This window comes from Salmo trutta, chromosome 18 (genome assembly GCF_901001165.1).
Source record: "Salmo trutta chromosome 18, fSalTru1.1, whole genome shotgun sequence".
Classification (NCBI taxonomy): Eukaryota; Metazoa; Chordata; class Actinopteri; order Salmoniformes; family Salmonidae; genus Salmo; species Salmo trutta.
Genome location: NC_042974.1, coordinates 45,134,585 through 45,156,323, shown reverse-complemented (window position 1 = coordinate 45,156,323; position 21,739 = coordinate 45,134,585). Strand labels below are relative to the sequence as shown.

Sequence of the window (21,739 nt, the reverse complement as noted above, 5' to 3'; positions counted from 1 at the left end):
TTATCTAAGAACCTCATTCTCCCCAGCTTATCTTTTTCACTCTGTTTATTCTCCATTGTTTGACAGTGAAGGATGAAGTTAGATCATCTTTACAAAACCGATCGATAAAAATTGCCAACTGCACCTCGCCGCCCTCCACCATCACCTCTAATGCCATGCGCCCCCAAGCACTGCCTCGCCCCTCCCTCCACCAGGACCCCCCGGTCCCCCAGGGAGAGGTCACCGCCGTACCCCTCGTTAATAACCGCAAAGGAAGCCTGCTTCCTCCAGGGGTGGGGCTGGGTCTTGGGCCCCGTGGGGGGTTCCGCCTCAGTATCTCAGGCCCCGGCAGGGGGGACACGGCGGGCAGGGCCCTGGCCGAACAGAGCAGGCTGAACCGGGCCCGCAGCCTGCCGGTGAAATACTGTTACCACCCCAGTAACGCATCTCTGCACGGCCACAGCAGCAGGGCCTGTAGGTTGTCCCCCTTAGCAGGATGCATCAGTCCCTGTCAGCCCCTAACACCCTGTACTGTCACCCTGCGTCCGTCGCCTGCCTGCATGCAGGTTTCACTGAGCTGCTGCTAGATGCTGCTGCTAGATGCTGCTGAGATGCTGCTGCTAGATGCTGCTGCTAGATGCTGCTGCTAGATGCTGCTGCTAGATGCTGCTGCTAGAGGCTGCTGCTAGATGCTGCTGCTAGTTGTAAATCCCACCACCGCCGGCACCACTGCTGCTGCTTTGCATGAAGGCAGCTCCCATACGCTCACTAATGCAACACCCAGTGCTGTGTGTGTGTGGCTGCTGTGTAGTAGGACTAGTGGATGTGTTTGTAGGGTTATTGGTACCTGGCGTAGCGATAGAACACGTAGTCATTAGTCCACCTGCAAATTGAGAAATGTATACAATCTGTTACTGTTTTATTGCATTTTTATAAATACCCTGAGAAGTTTGCATAGTTTTGATTGAATTGTTATTATATTTAAGTGATGTGGTGATAGGGGAATTGCTCCCTGAACATTGAGCCAACAACAGTCTGCTGTATCAATCTCAGAGAGACTGTGTTGTAGATAGCAGTTTAGTTTTCATTGTACCGTAATGTCATTGGTACAGTAACAGTCACACACAAGCTGAGATCCCCATGGCTGCAGTGCAGAACATGTTGTTTCATTGTTGATTATCTCAGTTTTGTTGCTGTGCTTAAATCACACTCGTTTTAACAGAACTGATCTACCACAAGGCCAAGGACATGAAACTGGCTAGGCCCAGAGATATGAGCCTTGATGTATCCACTAATATAGAACAATAAGCCAATGAAGGGAAATATTTTATCCTGTGATATTTTCACAAAGTGGATTAGACTAGAGAGAGATGCGTTTGTAAAGTGGAACACGCTTTCTTGCGATATTAGCTATTCAGGATGTCCACATTTGCGAAGTGGAAATGTCAGAGAATGGCATTTTCTTAGGAGCCAATGTCGCATTTTTACCTTTTATTAGTGCAATTAGGTGAAAGTCTAGAAGGGATGCTCAGACGGTAATGAAATGTCCTCAGTGCTCGCAGCATTCAACGCTTGCAGCAACGCAACATTGATTTGCATTAATAACATGCTGTGGTATTGATTTCTAACCAAAGCACTAATACAGTGTTTGAAGTGACAGTGGCTTTGGCATTTGTGTGCTGTGGATAAAAAGAGTGCTTGGGTGTCTGACTTTTAAAGCCCTTGGAACTCACAAACAGATGGTAGAAAAGATCAGACTGGTGTTAGCTAAACTGGAAGTCTTTAGTAGGTTACTGGATTTCTCTCTAGCTGGGTTTTTCTCTTAGTCTTCTGTCTGTCTGGGTTGGGAGAAAAGTTTTAATCTCCTGCAGAGTGAGGAATAGCTGAGAGGAAAATAAACTTCTATCAGATCAAGCTAATCTAAAACTTCACTGTGCTGCCTGACTTTATTGCGGTGGCCGGAGAGAAAGAATGATACAATAAAAGTATTAATTTTAAAGCTTTGCTCAGCAAGTTCGTTCCTTAAGTATCTTTAAAACTTGGGTTCATAATAATGCATATATCCTAGATTACTGAGTGTTTGCAAGTACTTTTTTCAGATATTTCTGTTATTTTAAAGTTCTATGGGTTGTCTTGACCTTCATCTAGCTACTATAATGCTTGGTTAATGCTAGGCTACTCAATCATGTCCTGTTTGGAGTGCTGGTTGGGCATGTGATTGGCTACTCTGGGATGCTCGTGCAGTCCTGATTGGCTGAGTGCTCGTGGCATGGAGCTTAGACCTATAGAAGAGCGATTGTGCTTTGTAGCTAGGGTTGGAAAATTGCGGTAACTATCCCAAAATTGGTAGGAGGATTCCAGATTTCCTTTTTATTCTCTCCTGATTCTGAGAATCGTCCAACCCAGGATTCCTGGAAAACAAGAATTTTGGGGAAAGTTACTGGAATTTTTAAACCCTATCCATATCTTGAGCTGGAATGATGAGGAGGGGGTCTGCCACATTAGTCATTCATTCAAAACAACCAAATTGCACAGAACCATTCTCTCTCTCTCTCTCTGTCTCTGTCTCTGTCTCTCTATCTCTCTGTCTCTCTCTCTCTCTCTCTCTCTCTCTCTGTCTTTATCTGTCTCTCTCTCTGTCTGTCTGTCTCTCTCTCTCTCTCTCTCTCTGTGTCTCTGTCTCTCTTTCTCTCTCTGTCTCTTTCTCTCTCTCTGTGTGTGTCTTTATCTGTCTCTGTCTCTTTCTCTCTCTGTGTCTCTCTCTCTCTCTGTCTCTCTCTGTGTCTCTCTGTCTCTGTCTCTGTCTCTCTGTCTCGCTCTCTGTCTCTCTGTCTCGCTCTCTGTCTCTCTGTCTCTCTCTCGCTCTCTCTCTGTCTCGCTGTCACTCTCTGTGTCTCTCTCTCTCACTCTGTCTCTCTCTGTCTTTATCTGTCTTTCTCTGTCTCTCTGTATCTCTCTGTCTGTCTCTCTCTATCTCTCTCTGTGTCTGTCTCTCTGTCATTGCTTTTGTCCACCATGGCCTACTGACAATGACAGTCTGTCCTAGTCACATGGCCTGTATTGGCTGGCCTTGGAAAGCATTGGCACACTGATGCAGACTGCTGCTGGTCCAACCACACGCAGACTAGACTGGATCCAAAGATTGCCACTGGATCTAAAGACATACTGGATCTAAAGTGATCCAGTCCTACTGTATAGAAGCCAGTCCAGAGGAACAGAACCAAAGGGGTTGGGCTTGGCGGAGTGAGCCAATGGTGAATTTGTCAGATCTTACTAGGTGGTTTTTCTCTTCGTGTTTTTTTTTCTCCTGCATTTCTCAAATTGACCTTTGTCCGCTACTAACTAATGTGTTTTCTTTCTGACGGTCTTCTCTCTGACTCTGACATATTTATGATTTTTGTTGTTGTTGGTGTTTAGTTTTTTTGCTATGGTTGATTGATTGAGTGTTGGCTTTGGTGTTCTTTGACGTGTCAGTTCCAGCTCACATTAACCTCCCCGTCTGTCCATAGCCTGACACTCTTTGCATGTGTTTGCAGTTGAAGATGAGCACCCGTCAACTCTGTCGCCCAAAAAAAAGCAGCGGAACGGAGGCATGCGAAACTCACCCAACAACTCACCCAAAATGATGAGGTAAGACATTGATTTGATGCTTCAAACAGAAAGATAGAGAGGAAGTGTGAGGGTGGGGAAGCGGGGAACAAATAAGGAGGAGAGTAAGAAAGTCAGAGTGAGAGGTGGGAGAAGGCAAGACGGGTAGATGGTGGTGGTTGGATGGTTGGAGGAGGGAGCCAAGAAGGGGGGGGGGGGGGGGTGTGCGAGCGAATGATTGAGAGAGGAGAGGGGGAAGAAAGTGAGAGTGCGAAAAGGAGAGGACGGCTTGGGTGTTTAGACTGGCATGCTGTCAGACAGTGGGTAATGACAGAGCTGAAATATTTCTGTCATGAAAGACAGAGTCTGTGAGAGGAGGAGCTTTTTGAAAAACAAATCATCTGGCTTTAAAGTGTCATCTGTCACCCCTTCACCCCCCCTCCAGTCCCGTCCACATGTAGTCCTTAAACAACACTGGCACTAACGACACCAGCAACCAATCAGAGTCCTCCCCGTGGTTCCTCTGCCCCGGGGCAGTGGGATCTATTGTGGGAACCCTTACGACTACTGTTTCTGCTACTTAAGGCCATATGCGAGATGTATCATCGCAATCAAAAATGAATTTGCAGTATTACCTTCCCTTTATCCTGTCCTCTGGAATTAAATTGCAGTTAATTGATTTTGAAAGATAAAAGGGTTTCGTTTTTTGTGCGGGAGGAGAGAGACAGCGGTAGGAACGCGACAGCGTGAAAATGCAGAGAGAGAGGGGAGGCTGTCCAATCGGGGTGGCAGGGTGGAAGCACAGTGGTGAAGATGGGAGAGAACAGGGTCACAGCGTAGTTCCACTCTATTTTAAATGAGTGATTGTTAGGCCCCTGTGTCTTATAAATATACAATAGACATCTCCTAATGGTGCCGTGTATTTTTTGTCATACAAGTCACAAAATGTTTGGAGCTGAAGAGCATATATTTAAGGCATTATATACCATTCGATCTTGAAAAAACGTGTCTTCAAATGTATTAAAAGTACAATGAAAGCTACAGGATACAGTAAAATATATGTGCTTTTCTCGATCAGATGACTGTTTCAGAACTATCTTTCACTCACAAGTGGGTGAAAGATTCTATAATTATGTTTGCAAATTTCTTTTCACAAAAGTTATTGTTTTCTCATATCTTTGTGTCAAGTGCTAGAAAGGGTGATGCTGTTCATTTAAACATCGTTTTTTAGTTTATAGGATATTTTTCTGTGTACTGTATGTTCTCTGCAAAACTAAATCAAATCCTTTAGTGTGCTTAGTGTGACAGAGTTGTTACTAGGTCCCCTTAGAGCACCTTTGAACAGCATCCAAAAGAAGTCCTTTGTATTATTGTATGTACTACTTGTCCACTTGTTTAAAACCTTCTAAGTCGGGGGAGGGGGGGGGGGGCTTTCATACATGGGTGAACAGTCCCCCCTTATCAATCAACACACAATACCCCGTACTGACAAAGCAAAAACAGTTTTTTATACAAATGTATAATGTATTGCAAATGTATAAAAACTGAAATATCACATTTACATAAGTATTTAGACCCTTTTCTCAGTACTTTGTTGAAGCACCTTTGGCAGCGATTACAGCTTTGAGTCTTCTTGGGTATGACGTTACAAGCTTGGCACACCTGTATTTGGGGAGTTTCTCCCATTACTCTCTGCAGATCCTCTCAAGCTCTGTCAGGTTGGATGGGGAGCGTTGCTGCACAGCTATTTTCAAGTCTCTCCAGAGGTATTCGATCGGGTTCAAGTCCGGGCTCTGGCTGGGCCACTCAAGGACATTCAGAGACTTGTCCCAAAGCCACTCATGCGTTGTCTTGGCTGTGTGCTTAGGGTTGTTGTCCTGTTGGAAGGTGAACCTTTAACACCATTCTGAGGTCCTGAGCATTCTGCAGCAGGTTTTCATCAAGGATCTCTCGGTACTTTTCTCTGTTTATTTTTGCCTCGATCCTGACTAGTCTCCCCAGTACCTGCTGCTGAAAAACATCCCCACAGCATGATGATGCCACCACCATGCTTCACCGTAGGGTTGGTGCCAGGTTTCCTCCAGACGAGATGCTTAGCATTCAGGCCAAATAGTTCAATCTTGGTTTCATCAGACCAGAGAATCTTGTTTCTCTGGTCAGACCAGAGAATCTAAAGAGTCCTTTAGGCAAATTCCAAGCGGGCTGTCCATGTGCCTTTTACTGAGGAGTGGCTTCCGTCTGGCCACTCTACCATGAAGGCCTGAGTGGTGGAGTGCTGCAGTGATGGTTGGGCTTCTGGAAGTTTGCCCCATCTCCACAGAGAAACTTTAGAGCTCTGTCAGAGTGACCATCGGGTTCTTGGTCACCTCCCTGACCAAAGCCCTTCTCCCCCAATTGCTAAGTTTGGCAGGGCGGACAGCTCTAGGAAGAGTCTTGGTCGTCCCAAACTTCTTCCATTTAAGGATGATGGAGACCACTGTGTTCTTGGGGACCTTCAATGCTGCAGAAATGTTTTGGTAGCCTTCCCCAGATCTGTGCCTCGACCCAATGCTGTCTCGGAGCTCTACGGACAATTCCTTTGACCTCATGGCTTGGTGTTTGCTCTGACATGCACTGTCAACTGTGGGACCTTATATAGACAGGTGTGTGCCTTTCCAAATCATGTCCAATCAATTGAATTTACCAAAGGTGAACTCCAATCAAGTTGTAGAAACATCTCAAGGATGATCAATGAAAACAGGATGCACCTGAGCTCAATTATGTGTCTCATAGCAAAGGTTCTGAATACTTATGTAAATACATTTTTATACATTTGCAAACATTTCTAAAAACCTGTTTTTGCATGTCATTATGGGGTATTGTGTGTAGATTTCTTAGGATTTAATATTTTTTTATCAATTTTAGAATAAGGCTGTAACGTAACAAAATGTGGAAAAAGTCAAGGGGTCTGAATACTTTCCGAATGCACTGTATTTACATTCAGACTAGCCTTGTGAGGCTTGTGGGCATTCTGGAGCAAAACATGTACGTGAGAGTCTTGTCTTTCCATAGAGGGGTCATAATAGTTTGTATGCCAAACCGTTCGGACGCTACAGACGTTTTCACGAGAAGACCTATTTTCATGATTTCTCATGGTCTGGCAAACACTGCTCTAGCCCTGCCACCTTTCACCTCAGATGCTGAAGGTCGACATCTCTCGCTTAAACTGACAGATTTTGATGGGGATTTTTTAATGATGCTAATAAGATTTCAGCGGGGGCGCGGACATTGACCTTAGGGGGTTTAAAAAGAGGAAACTGATACAAACGAAAGAGGAATTGGCACGCTTCCAGCTAACTGCTAGTTTATATGGCTCCTTAGTTTTTGTTTCCTAACTTAAAGCAATAAACCTTCTCTCGTTCTCTCCTCTGCTGAGGAGATGGTCCCCGTTTGCCATGTAATATATGCATCGCCGCTTTGATCTTACAGTGATAATAATTCTTGGGAGTTATTTACTTGGTTTTAAAAACGCTTCAAAGCGGTGTCAAAGTTGTCTCTGCTTTAGGGCTGCTTGTGTATTCGGCTGGCTCTTGGGGGTGCGGATGACAGGTCCTCTGTTCTAGGTGTAGGCTTTTTCAAGTCATAGCCCTCAGCAAAACATCAAATTACCCAGCGCCGACCACAACGCCCACCTCCTCTCCCCTCCCCCCACAGCCCCTGTCAATATATGATACCATATATATTAAATAAGCTTTACAAGTTGGATTTTATGTGCAATGAAAAGTGATTGTTTGAGGTAGCCTTAGGGACACTTTACTCTACAAGCAAGGAGGGGAATAAAAGAGAGCGAGCTAGCGAGAGACCGAGAGAGCGTATACCATATCAAGTCTGGTTTTTACAGGACTTGCTGCCTGAAGGCCTTTGTAAATAAATAATGATCAACAGATTGGCTGTGGGTTTTTGAAAATCATGCCTTTGTCAGTTTGCATGATGGGTAGAATTTTCAAAGCGAGAGGCTGCCTTCATAGCCTGCTGGAGAGGGATTGGGGGAGCACACATCCCAAGCTAGCGACTGCCGAACGATGCACTGGAATAACTCAACTCTGTTTGAAATATACACTGAGGGAGAGAGAGAGAGGGCAATTTCTCTTCTGATATGGGCTGTCTCTTATTGCCTAGGCTACTGTACAGTCAGGCCTTTTCTTTAGAGAAGGCAATTAAATGCAAATACAGTGCCCTCTGTAATTATTGGGACAGTAAAGCATTTCTTCCGCTTTTGGTTCTGTACTCCAAACGTTTGGATTTCAAATCAAACAATGACTATGAAGTTAAAGTGCAGACTGTCAGCTTTAATTTGAGGGTATTTTCCTCCACATCAGGTGAACCGTTTAGAAATTACAGCACTTTTTTTGCATAGTCCCCCCATGTTAGGGGACCAAAAGTATTGGCACAAATTCACTGTATTATTGTAGCAAAACATTTAGTATTTGGTCACGTATTCATAGCATGGAATGACTACATCAAGCTTGTGACTCTACAAATCCTTGGATGCATTTCATTTGCCGTTTTGGTTGTGTTTCAGATTATTTTGTGCCCAATAGAAATAAGTGGTAACTAATGTATGGTCATTTTGGAGTCATTTTAAATAGAAATACAATACGTTTCTAATCACTTGTACAGTCATGTGGATGCTACCGTGATTACAGATAATCCTGAATGAAATTGAATAATGATGAGTGAGAAAGTTACAGACAGACAAATATCATACCCCCAAGACATGCTAACCTCTCACCATTACAATAACAGGGGAGGTTAGCATTTTATATCATACCCCCAAGACATGCTAACCTCTCACCATTACAATAACAGGGGAGGTTAGCATTTTATATCATACCCCCAAGACATGCTAACCTCTCACCATTACAATAACAGGGGAGGTTAGCATTTTATATCATACCCCCAAGACATGCTAACCTCTCACCATTACAATAACAGGGGAGGTTAGCATTTTATATCATACCCCCAAGACATGCTAACCTCTCACCATTACAATAACAGGGGAGGTTAGCATTTTATATCATACCACAAAACATGCTAACTTCTCACCATTACAATAACAGGGGAGGTTAGCATTTTGGGGGTGTATGATATTTATGCCTCTAACTTTCTCACTTATCATTATTCACCATTCATTCAGGATTGTTTGATTTCAAATCCAAACGTTTGGACTATAGAGCCAAAATAAGAAAAAATGCTTCACTGTCCCAATAGTTACGGAGGGCACTGTAAATATACAGTACATTTACACTGGTCATTATCCAGCCAATTTAATATTAACATTCTGCAAAAATGTTTTTGTATTGTAAGATGCAGTATATCCATAGCATCTTACACACACACTTTATTGTAAACTGATACAGTACAAGAAGGACAGCTACCCCCGACAAGGAAAGCCAACACAGCACTGGATACATATCTGATATGTGAAAATGTTAGTCTGGAGGCCAGCTCAGCCTGTGCAAATATGAAGTCATTTCCCTATCAGCCAATCAGACGTGTCAATGAGCTAACGAGCTGTGTTCGGCGTCGCACGCATTCCTCGCCAACCGTGCTCCTGGACAGGAAATAACACCATTCTCACAAACCTTTTTGATGGGTCACATCTAATTGGGGTACAGTCAGGAAACACGTTATCCACTCGTATATCCTCTGGTGGGGTGTGGCGGACGCAAATGTCATGTCTGTTACCGTCCACTCCACCCTGGTTGATTCTAGGGTAGAGGACAGCGAGTAGAGGAGATAGAGGAGAGGAGGGTGAGTGGAGGAGGGGAGAAGAGAAAGAGTGCAGAGGAAAGGAAATAGGAGAGGAGGGAGATGAGATGAGATGAAGGGAGGTGAGGCAAGAGGAGGGTTACAGGGCTCTTGACAAACAGGAAGACAGACAGACACAGGCAGGCAGTCACACCGCTGACAGTTGTGTGAAAGATAGCTGTCTAAGGTAGTGGAGGAGGAGGTGCCTGCCTGCCTGCACCAGTCAGCCCCCACGTGCCCAGATTGAAGTGACAGGGGCTCATGGAGAGTGAGTGGTGCAACACGCGGCTCAGAATGAAATATTCAGCCCGGGTGTAAAAGCACTAAATGTTGTCAGAGTTATTAACACCTACACCAACTGATTTAATCCATCTCCATACAGACAGAGAGCGATGCAGAGAGAGGAGGAGGGAGGGAGAGACAGAAAGGAGGAGGGTTGTGACAGAAGGAGGAGGGAGTGACAGAAGGAGGAGGGAGTGACGAGGAGAGGAGGGAGGGAGGGAGGGAGGTGGGAGAGAGAGAGGAGAGAGGAGGGAGGGGAGGGAGGGAGAGAGGAGGTGAAAGAGGGAGAGAGGAGGGAGGGAGGAGTGGAGGTGAAAGAGGGAGAGAGGAGTGAGGAAGAGAAGGGGGGAGAGGAGGGAGTGAGGGGGAGAGAAGGAGGGAGTGAGGGAGTGAGAGAGAGAGAAGGCGGGTGTGAGGGAGTGAGAGAGAGAAGGAGGGAGTGAGAGAGAGAAGGAGGGAGAGAGAGGAGGGAGAGAGAGGAGGGAGTGAGAGAGAGAAGGAGGGAGTGAGGGGAGAGGAGGGAGTGAGGGGGAGAGAAGGAGGGAGTGAGGGAGTGAGAGAGAGAGAAGGCGGGTGTGAGGGAGTGAGAGAGAGAAGGAGGGAGTGAGAGAGAGAAGGAGGGAGAGAGAGGAGGGAGAGAGAGGAGGGAGTGAGAGAGAGAAGGAGGGAGTGAGGGAGGGAGAGAGAGGAGGAGGAGGGAGGGAGGGAGGGAGGGAGAGAGAGGAGTGAGTGAGAGGAGGGAGTGAGGGGGAGAGGAGGGAGTGAGGGGGAGAGAGAAGGAGGGTGTGAGGGAGTGAGAGAGAGAAGGTGGGTGTGAGGGAGTGAGAGGGAGAAGAAGGGAGTGAGAGAGAGAAGGAGGGAGTGAGGGAGGGAGAGAGAGGAGGAGGGATTGAGAGAGAGAAGGAGGGAGTGAGGGAGGGAGGGAGTGAGGGAGGGAGAGAGGAGGAGGGAGAGAGAGGAGTGAGTGAGAGGAGGGAGTGAGGGGGAGAGAGAAGGAGAGAGTGAGGGGGAGAGAAGGATGGAGTAAGGGAGAGAAAGAGAGAGGAGGGAGTGAAAGAGAGGAGAGAGAAGGAGTGAGTGAGTGAGTGAGGGAGGGAGAGAGAGAGAAGGGGGGCTGTGAGGGAGGGAGAGGAGGGATGGAGAGGAGAGGAGAGGAGAGGGGGGAGGGAGAGAGAAAGAGAAGGTGAAAAAGGGAGAGAGGAGTGAGGGAGAGAGAGGGGAAGGGAGTGGAGGTGAGAGGGAGAGAGAAGGGGGGAGTGAGGGAGGGAGAGGAGGGATGGAGAGGGGGGAGGGAGAGAGAGGAGGTGAAAGAGGGAGGAGGGAATGGAGGTGAGAGTGAGGGAGAGAGGAGTGAGTGAGGGAGAGAGGAGTGAGGGAGGGAGTGAAGGAGAGAGGAGGGAGAGAGAGAAGGAGGGAGTGAGGGAGCGAGAGGAGGAGGGAGTGAGGGAGGGCGGGAGAGAGAAGAGAAGGGGGAGAGAGGAGTGAGTGAGAGAAGGAGGGAGTGAGGGGGAGAGAGAAGGAGAGAGTGAGGGGGAGAGAAGGAGAGAGTGAGGGGGAGAGAAGGATGGAGTAAGGGAGAGAAAGAGAGACGAGGGAGTGAGTGAGGGAGAGAAAGAGAGACGAGGGAGTGAGTGAGGGAGAGAAAGAGAGACGAGGGAGTGAGTGAGGGAGAGAATGAGAGAGGAGCGAGAGAGAGAGAAGGAGTGAGTGAGTGAGGGAGAGAGAGAGAAGGGGGAGAAGGGGAGGGAGAGGAGGGATGGAGAGGAGAGGGGGGAGGGAGAGAGAGGAGGTGAAAGAGGGCGAGAGGAGTGAGGGAGAGAAGGAAGGAGTGAGGGGGAGAGAAGGAGGGAGTGAGGGGGAGAGAAGGAGGGAGTGAGGGGGAGAGGAGGGAGTGAGGGGGATAGAGGAGGGAGGGAAGGAGAGGTGTTGAGAGAGAGAGAGGGGGTGGGAGAGAGGAAGAGGGAGAGGAGTGAGTGAGGGAGGGAGTGAATGAGAGAAGGAGGGAGTGAATGAGAGAAGGAGGGAGTGAGAGAGAGAAGGAAGGAGGGAGGGAGTGAGAGAGAGAAGGAGGGAGCGAGGGAGGGAGAGAGAGTAGGAGGGAGCGAGAGGAGTGAGTGAGGGAGTGAGGGAGAGGAGGAGGGAGTGAGTGAGAGAAGGAGGGAGTGAGTGAGAGATGGAGGGAGTGAGTGAGAGAAGGAGGGAGTAAGGGGGAGAGGAGGGAGTGAGGGGGAGAGAGAAGGAGGGAGAGAGGAGGAGGGAGAGAGAGGAGTGAGTGAGGGGGAGAGAGAAGGAGAGAGTGAGGGGGAGAGAAGGATGGAGTAAGGGAGAGAAAGAGAGAGGAGGGAGTGAATGAGGGAGAGAAAGAGAGAGGAGGGAGTGAAAGAGAGGAGAGAGAAGGAGTGAGTGAGGGAGGGAGAGAGAGAGAAGGGGGGCTGTGAGGGAGGGAGAGGAGGGATGGAGAGGAGTGGAGAGGGGGGGAGGGAGAGAGAAAGAGGAGGTGAAAAAGGGAGAGAGGAGTGAGGGAGAGAGAGGGGAAGGGAGTGGAGGTGAGAGGGAGAGAGAAGGGGGGAGTGAGGGAGGGAGAGGAGGGAGGGAGAGGGGGGAGGGAGAGAGAGGAGGTGAAAGAGGGAGGAGGGAATGGAGGTGAGAGTGAGGGAGAGAGGAGTGAGGGAGAGAGGAGTGAGGGAGGGAGTGAAGGAGAGAGGAGGGAGAGAGAGAAGGAGGGAGTGAGGGAGAGAGAGGAGGAGGGGAGTGAGGGAGGGCGGGAGAGAGAAGAGAAGGGGGAGAGAGGAGTGAGTGAGAGAAGGAGGGAGTGAGGGGGAGAGAGAAGGAGGGAGTGAGGGGGAGAGAAGGAGAGAGTGAGGGGGAGAGGATGGAGTAAGGGAGAGAAAGAGAGAGGAGGGAGTGAATGAGGGAGAGAATGAGAGAGGAGGGAGAGAGAGAGAAGGAGTAAGTGATTGAGGGAGCGAGAGAGAAGGGGGGAGAAGGGGAGGGAGAGGAGGGATGGAGAGGAGAGGGGTGAGGGAGAGAGAGGAGGTGAAAGAGGGAGAGAGGATTGAGGGAGAGAGAGGGAGAGTGGAGGTGAAAGAGGGAGAGAGGAGTGAGGGAGAGAGGAGTGAGGGAGAGAAGGAAGGAGTGAGGGAGAGAAGGAAGGAGTAAGGGAGAGAAGGAAGGAGTGAGGGGGAGAGAAGGAGGGAATGAGGGGGAGAGGAGGGAGTGAGGGGGATAGAGGAGGGAGGGAGGGAGAGGAGTTGAGAGAGAGAGGGGGTGGGAGAGAGGAAGAGGGAGAGGAGTGAGTGAGGGAGGGAGTGAATGAGAGAAGGAGGGAGTGAGAGAGAGAAGGAGGGAGTGAGAGAGAGAAGGAGGGAGTGAGAGAGAGAAGGAGGGAGTGAGGGAGGGAGAGAGAGTAGGAGGGAGCGAGAGGAGTGAGTGAGGGAGAGGAGGAGGGAGTGAGTGAGAGATGGAGGGAGTGAGTGAGAGAAGGAGGGAGTGAGTGAGAGAAGGAGGGAGTGAGGGGGAGAGGAGGGAGTGAGGGGGAGAGAGAAGGAGGGAGTGAGGGGGAGAGAGAAGGAGGGAGTGAGGGGGAGAGAGAAGGAGGGAGTGAGGGGGAGAGAGAAGGAGGGAGTGAGGGGGAGAGAGAAGGATGGAGTAAGGGAGAGAAAGAGAGAGGAGGGAGTGAATGAGGGAGAGAAAGAGAGGAGGGAGAGAGAGAGGAGTGAGTGAGTGAGGGAGAGAGAGAAGGGGGAGTGAGTGAGGGAGGGAGGGAGGGAGAGGAGGGACTGAGGGAGAGAGAGAAGGAAGGAGGGAGGGAGGGAGAGATAAGGAGGGAGAATTAGGGAGGGAGGGAGGGAGCGAGAGGAGGAGGGAGGGAGTGAGAGGAGGAGGGAGAGAGAGGAGGGAGAGAGAGGAGGAGGGAGGGAGAGAGAAGGGGGAGAGAGAAGGAGGGAGAGGGGGAGAGTGAGGGAAAGAATGAGAGAGCGAGGGAAAGAATGAGAGAGCGAGGGAAAGAATGAGAGAGCGAGGGAAAGAATGAGAGAGCGAGGGAGAGAATGAGAGAGCGAGGGAGAGAATGAGAGAGCGAGGGAGAGAATGAGAGAGCGAGGGAGAGAATGAGAGAGCGAGGGAGAGAATGAGAGAGCGAGGGAAAGATTGAGAGAGCGAGGGAGAGAATGAGAGAGAGATGGAGGGAACTAATTGACACATCTTTCAGGTGATATTTCTTGCAATGTAATGAACAGAGAGAGTGTGATTGAGGAGATGTGCTGTTTTCTCACACTTTATTTCAATGTCACCCTCATAAAGAAGCAAAATATGGGTCGTTCTACGAAAGAGTGATTTTTTTTGCGTCTCTTTGATATTTTAAGTAGAAATTGTGCATTTAATTTCTAATTTTAAAAGCATGTTATAGTAAATGAATGCCCTTTAATTTTGACACATAACATTCAATAAATCAGATTTTTATATGAGTAAAGATTTGCTTAAGTTCTAAAATTCAACATTTTGACATGTCCCTTTGTGCAGCCTCTGTGACTTCTAGGAACATTTTTAACCCTGTTAACCCAAACATTTCTCCATGTTTTTACCATCATTATGAAGCCCTAGTTATTTTGTAGCTTTGACAAAGTCATTTATGAAGATTATTATTATTAGTGATTCATTTACGTCTGTCCCTAAATTTAAGGTCAACCCTGTTGCGTGAACTGATTTCTTGTTGTAATATGGTGAAACTATTTATTTTTAAATCTTTTTTATTTTGAACAGAAGCATTGAAATAAAACTCAGTGTTAAACCAGGTGAGCTGGTTGTACTCTATTTTTGTGCACATTTTCTGGTGTTTTTCTGGTGGAAAACTGAACGGCTTTTATTAAGTTGAACATTTGCTCTTCATGACAGAATGTTAAAATTAGGTGAAATAAAACAATTGGTGGAATGGCCCAGATAATGTAAGACGCTATTTCCTACCCTGCTTTTGAATTCATAAAAAAGTATTCTGACAACCACATAGGAAATATTTGCCAGTTTTTAGAAATATACAGTTAATAATCATTTAATCGTTTCCAGGACATCCTTAGTGTTCCAACTTGTTCTTGTGTGCTTTACAATAACTATTGCAGACGATGGCTTTGTGAACATGTAAGGGTTTTTGAGGTGATACTGACAGAGAGAGCTATTTCCCTGTAGCCCCCTGGTAGACACTAGACAGACAGAAGCCTTTGTAGTCTGGCCCCTGGCTATCAGCTCAAAGCTACACTCTCTGACCCAGTGTTTCTCAATCCAGTCCTGGGAGACCCCCATGGGGTGCACATTTTTGTTCTATCCCAGCACTAACTGTTGATTTAATTACTGTAAGTAGCCTAGGTCACCAAGCCATTGACTAGTGGAATCAGGTGTGTTGGTACCTGGACAGAATAAAAATGCCTATACACCAATTAAAAATCCTCCCTTTTATATTCAGTCAGAATGGGTCCGTGCTATCGCATTCAGAGAAGGAGCTTCGCTCGCAATTTCTCTGTCCTAGAAACCCTTTCAGAGGACATCCCAGATCATGTCTTGTAGAATGAGTGCAAACAAAGTGGAACTAATATTACCAAAGTGACGGGACCCCCCCACTCTTCCATGGTCAGTGTTAACGTTACACCTGATAAAACTCAGTGGCCCGTCACTGTGCATCAGCTAGTTTGAAGGTGACACGCTGCTGATGAATCATTCATGTACATCAGTTGGGAACGCAAAATGTGATTGGGCAAATTCCTGAAATATTTAAAGTGCGGTCCTGTTAGAGCTTTTCATGTTGGTAGCGCTGCGTTGTGAGTGAGCAAGACGCAGCTAAAAGCCGGTAATTGACGCTCCATTCTAATGCCTCTCAGTCAGCTTTGTCAGCGGTGACTAATGCTGAGCGATTTGTGCTTTTTGAGGTCGTTTCACATAGATCATGTATTTTCAGCTTGAGACACCACGTGAAGCAACAGCTGCTCTCTATATCCTCTCACGATAGAGCATTCTTCTGTCTTTTCCATTACAGGATTAAAGGAAACACAGACCAGACAAGTAGATTCACAATGGATTATGGTCATTGTAGTTAATTACCATGTTTTATGCGCTAAACTATGTAGAATATTGGCCTGATGGAAACCACAACTCCCTACTACATCGCACAGTTCAGGCTGGATCTGATTTATCTCTAGAGAAACTGCAATGTGCGCATAGAGCTCGCAGAAAAAAACTGAACGAAATCGAATTCAAATAATTGAACCAATGTTCTGTCAATTAGTTGACAGAACATTGGTTCAAAAATAACATACATTTTGGTTAATTGCTCAGTAGGTGACACAGTGGAAACTCAAGCCTTCCTCTCTCCCCAATGCTGCTACCAATATCCCTCAGCAACTGATGACTGGGTAGATGTGTCATCTTAGATTTGAGCAGAAAAGTGATAGTGATTGGTAGTTTTTGGTTTCAACCAAAACTAGGTAATAATACAACACATATAAACCAAATACCATCAAATGGGCTCCCGAGTGCATCTCAGGGCAAGAGGCGTCACTACAGTCCCTGGTTTGAATCCAGGCTGTATCACATCTGGCCGTGATTGGGAGTCCCATAGAGCGGCGAACAATTGGCCCAGCGTCATCCGGGTTTGGCCGGGGTAGGCCGTCATTGTAAATAAGAATTTGTTCTTAACTGACTTGCCTAGCTAAATAAAGGTAATGTAATATATATATATATATATATATAAAATGATGTTTACCATGGTGAAGTCATACTGTTGTGTTGTGTACCCTCAGCAGGCATGACCCTCTACTAATCCCTGGGAACGAGCAGATGGAGAACATGGACATGAATGTGAAGCAGTATGACTCCACGGGAATGTTCCACTGGTGCCCATCTAAAGAGATTGAGAAGGTCATCCTGGTGAGTGGTTTTCTGTCTCCCTGTAGTGTTTTCATGACACCAGTATTGCAATACTCGCAAGTAGAATGGCAAGCAAACAAAACATGAAGCAGACTTCATTTCTTGAGGAAAACAATCCTAATGTTGAGAACAAAAAAACAAACAGCATTATATTGTCACCCACAGTTACATTTGTTTATTTTCCAAGCTATAGCACACACTATTTGAACAAAAGCAGGTTTTTAAAGAGTTTAGACTGCCTTGTGTTTTCCTTTTTGCCATGGATAATCAAGTATCATAGTATTGTGATACTGGTGTCATGACAACCCTACTGTAGAGTTACCTGAGTTTAACCACAGTTATTAACATCCTGTACAGGGATACAGTACCTACCCATCAACAGATATGGTAGGTATTGTCCTACAGTGCGTGTGACTCCGAAGATGATTTTCAGTTGTACAGTTTGATGATCTTAAACTTTTTATGTACAGTACCAGTCAAAAGTTTTGACACACCTACTCCTTCAATGGTTTATCTTTATTTGTACTATTTTCCACATTGTAGAATAATAGTGAAGACATCAAAACTATGAAATAACATATATGGAATCATGTAGTAACCAAAAAAGTGTTAAACAAAGGAGCCACCCTTTTCCTTGATGACAGCTTTGCACACTCTTGGCATTCTCTCAACCAGCTTCATGAGGATTGCTTTTCTAACAGTCTTGAAGGAGTTCCCACATATCCTGAGCACTTGTTGGCTGTCTTTCCTTCACTCTGCGGTCCAACTCATCCCAAATGCAGCACTCCATCACTCTCCTTCTTGGTCAAATAGCCCTTACACTGCCTGGAGGTGTGTTGGGTCATTGTCCTGTTGAAAAACAAATGATAGTCCCACTAAGCGCAAATCAGATGGGATGGCGTATTGCTGCAGAATGCTGTGGTAGCCATGCTGGTTAAGTGTTCTAAATATAATGAATTCTAAATAAATCACTGACAGTGTCACCAGCAACGCGCCCCCACACCATCACACTTCCTCCTCCATGCTTCACGGTGGGAACCATCATCCGTTCACCTACTCTGCGTCTCATAAAGACACGGCGGTTGGAACCAAAAATCTCAAATTTGGACCCATCAGACCAAAGGACCGATTTCTAATATCAAATGTCCGTTGCTTGTGTTTCTTGGCCCAAAGCAGTCTCTTCTTCTTATTGGTGTCCTTTAGTAGTGGTGTCTTTTCAGCAATTTGACCATGAAGACCTGATTCACACAGTCTCCTCTGAACTGTTGATGTTGAGATGTCTGTTACTTGAACTCTGTGAAGCATTTATTTGGAGGTGCAGTTAACTCTAATGAATGTATCCTCTGCAGCAGAGGTAACTCTGGGTCTTCCTTTCCTGTGGAGGTCCTCATGAGAGCCAGTTTCATCATAGCACTTGATGGTTTTTGCGACTGCACTTGAAGAAACTTTCAAATTTCTTGACATTTTCTGTATTGACTGACCTTCATGTATTAAAGTAATGATGGACTGTCATTTCTCTTTGCTTATTTGAGCTGTTCTTGCAATAATATGGACTTGGTCTTTTACCAAAGAGGGCTATCTTCTGTATACCACCCCTACAGTCACAACACAACTGATTGCATTAAGTTACTACATGATTCCATATGTTATTTCATAGTTTTGATGTCTTCAATATTATTCTACAATGTAGAAAATAGTACAAATAAAGAAAAACCCTTGAATGAGTAGGTGTGTCCAAACTTTTGACTGATACGGTATGTGTTTCCACTGTTTTTAGCTGTGTAGTATGATAAATATACTAATGGAGTTGGAAATTATTTGCACCTATTTGGCCAAAAATGAAGCATTGTTGAGGTACGGTAGGCTCTAAAGAAACCGTTTCCCTCGCATAGCAGTAACAACCACATACTAATAATGTATATCCACATTTCTCTCAATGCCTCTCTGTTGTTACAAGGTGAGTTGACTGTTTTCTATGTACTGGGTCATAGTATAAAACCACCACAAGCATGGCTTTGAAAAGCAGTTTTATACACCTTATTCCTTGACCATTTAGTGTATCAACTGCATTGAACTGTACCGGGTTCACCTTGAGCCTAACACCTCAAGGGTGGGGCTGCAAGGTTTCTCATCAGCACTCTGCCTCTCTGTTTTCTGACTGCTATGCATTTGTCCTCTATCTCTCTTTTTCTTTCTTTCTTTCTTTCTTTCTTTCTTTCTTTCTTTCTTTCTTTCTTTCTTTCTTTCTTTCTTTCTTTCTTTCTTTCTTTCTTTCTTTCTTTCTTTCTTTCTTTCTTGTTTCTCTCATGCCCCAATATTCTCTCTGTCTCCATGTCTCTCTCCCTCCTCTCACTCTTTCTCTCTCCCCCTCTCTCCCCTCTCTCTCTCCCCCTGCTCAGACCCGGAGTGAGGCATCCATGACGGTGTTGAGCGGCCATGTAGTGGTCTGTATATTTGGAGATGTCACGTCCGCTCTAGTGGGGCTGCGAAACTTGGTGATGCCTTTGAGAGCCAGCAACTTCCATTATCACGAGCTGAAGCCCATAGTGTTTGTGGGCTCGCTGGAGTACCTGAGGAGAGAGTGGGAAACTCTACATAACTTCCCCAAGGTCTCCATACTACCTGTGAGTACCACTGTAATATGTACGGTTACAAGCCAAAGTTATACAACTGACAACATAATGTACTTACAATGCCATCACGATCAGACTATCTGTGAGTAGACCAGTGTAACAACGCTCCAGGATTCAATACCAAACCCAGCTGTTGTTATTTTGAGACTGTTTACTTGTATTTTCTTATCTCAGTTGACGTATGAGATCTCTTCCCTTTGTTGCCTCGCACTGTCTGAATGAAAACAATCTAAGGTGAAGGGTAAAATGACTGTAAGCAGTGATAAAGCAGTAATAGCAGTATAGCATTACCTAGTGATATAGTATTTCCTTTGTGGATTTGTTTGTGATTTGTCGTGGTTGTTGTTGTGGCTGTTCTTGTCAATTCCACAACCAGTTCCTGAATTCAGTCTTCCATCAATTCACAGCAGCGAATCCTGCCTATTCATACGGAGTTAAAATGCACTGCAGCTGCCCTTCCTTGGCCATCTCAGATGTGAAAGTCTGGCATGGCTGCCTGCTTTAGAGCTTGTTAATGCTTCCTTGACTGAGTATCAGAGAGCCCTAAGAAACCAAGGCTGTTAGCCTTCAGCGCCCGCTACCCTTTAGATTAGTCCACGTCTCTAATTCCCCAGTGCCCAGTTAGATCAGCTGAATGTCACTGCCGCTAAAACTACAATACTTGTTATCTAATCTCCCAAAGCACCCCTCACTTAGTCTCTAATTAGTTTTTCTCTCCCCCTTCTTCTCTCTCCTCTGTCCGTCTCTTTTCTTCACCGCGCCTGAAGGGTACGCCATTAAGTCGTGCAGATTTAAGGGCTGTCAACATCAACCTCTGCGACATGTGCGTGATACTGTCGGCCAATCAGAACAATATCGACGACGCCTCGCTGCAGGATAAGGAATGCATTCTGGCGTCGCTCAACATCAAGTCTATGCAGTTTGACGACAGCATCGGGCTCTTGCAGGCTAACTCCCAAGGTAAAGACTGACTGGCCTACAAGATACAATACTGTTCTGCACTGTTCTGTTTTGGCTGCAGGGTTGAGGGTAAGAGAGGAGGAGAGGAGATGAGGGAAGAGGATAGTTTTACCACTTAAATCAGTTATTTTTTTAAGAATGGTAAATAAACACGGTAAATTAAATGGAAAGTGGTGTTCAACCTCGTAAATAATATCCTTTAATGATGTGAAACCACATCACTGTTGTTATTGTGTCTGTCTGTCTGGCAGGCTGAGTGGAACAGATTGTTGATGCGTTCAGACAAACAGATAAGCCTCATATCCCATCAGGTGTCATCATGTTTAACCAGCCAGTACTAATCACCAGACAGCCTTCTTCAGCTGTTTTTCATGGCAGTCCATCCTCTACCTCCTCCATTCATCTATTAATCAGTCCCTCCAGGATCCTGCGGTGTGTTTTTGTCATATTTGCGGGCACAAATGCTTGGTTTTGCTGCAGCAATTCTGACATTTTGTATGTCGATTTTCAATTATTGTATCCCAATTTGCCAGGAAATACACTGTTAAGGGGAAAAAATGTGTTGATGTGTGGCTTCACTGAACCATTTTATGAGGTAAAAGTGCAGTGATTGGTTACAATTGCAAGCCCTCTTTTTTTTGTTTTATGTGGTAATAGCACAGCGATTGGTCAATTTTGCAAACCATCGCATTATAGGCGGGGGATTGTTGAGAAGGCAACAAAAATTACGATCAGAAAATAATGGAGGGACTGAATCTTATGCATAGATAGATCAACGAACTTATGCGTAATATGCCAAGCACTTCCACATGATTTAGGAGAATGCAATTATTTCTCCTGGTCTGAGTGAGTGATGTGCTGTCGTCACAATGAGCAGACTAAATCGGAGGTCTCTGTTGCTCATGGGAGCAGTATTCACAGACATGGAGGGCCTACACCAGTGGTTCCCAACAAGGGTACAATAACCCCTGGGGGTACTTGATAAGACTCATGATGTCATAGGCTTACTGGTAAAAATGCACGAAGGGGGTACTTCAGGGGTACTCCGGGCAGAGCAAAATTCAGTTGGTGGTACAGTGACCGTAAAAGGTTGGGAACCAAAGGCCTGTCACAGCGGTTGATTGATGAAGCCTATTGTTATCAATGAGTTTGTCTTACATCGTCTGTATCCATTCCACTGATAAATATTGCAGTTTAAGAGTGCACATGCATGCACACACGCACGCACGCACACACACACGCACAGGTGTAATATATCACAGTGTGTAGCTTTGTGGATTCCTTCCTCCCTGACAATATCCTGTTCAGATGTGGGGTGTGAAATTTAAAGCAAGAAGGTGCACATGAATAAGTAAAGAGTTGTATCGCTAGGGAGACGTTCACATGGCTGCGGTCTACGGTACGATGTAGTCTGTAGACCGCAGAGCTAAGTTGTTCCCGGGGGGGTCTGTAGCCCACACGCATGCATTTGCTACTGCATGATATGGAAGCCGTAAAACAATTTTGTTTTGTGAGAAAATCTATTTCCCTCTTGTTTGTCAGTATTAGAAGTCTAGAAAAGTACATGCCAAATGCAGTCAAGGCATTATAATGAA

The 21,739-nt window shown here is 46.0% G+C and overlaps 1 protein-coding gene across 22 annotated transcripts in view; it reads left to right on the top strand.

Annotated features, from left to right (window-relative positions):
* kcnma1a (potassium large conductance calcium-activated channel, subfamily M, alpha member 1a) overlaps nt 1-21,739 on the top strand; it is a 283,780-nt gene that overhangs the window by 240,322 nt on the left and 21,719 nt on the right. For 18 of the 22 annotated variants that reach the window (XM_029698737.1, XM_029698732.1, XM_029698736.1 and 15 more), the window contains 4 exons: nt 3,516-3,609; nt 16,428-16,551; nt 18,951-19,175; nt 19,952-20,144. In XM_029698737.1, the coding sequence (XP_029554597.1) occupies nt 3,516-3,609; nt 16,428-16,551; nt 18,951-19,175; nt 19,952-20,144 (636 nt within the window). Of the gene's footprint in view, nt 1-66; nt 454-3,515; nt 3,610-16,424; nt 16,552-18,950; nt 19,176-19,951; nt 20,145-21,739 lie in introns of all 22 variants that reach the window. The other 4 variants (XM_029698729.1, XM_029698727.1, XM_029698723.1 and 1 more) reach the window with 2 other exon arrangements.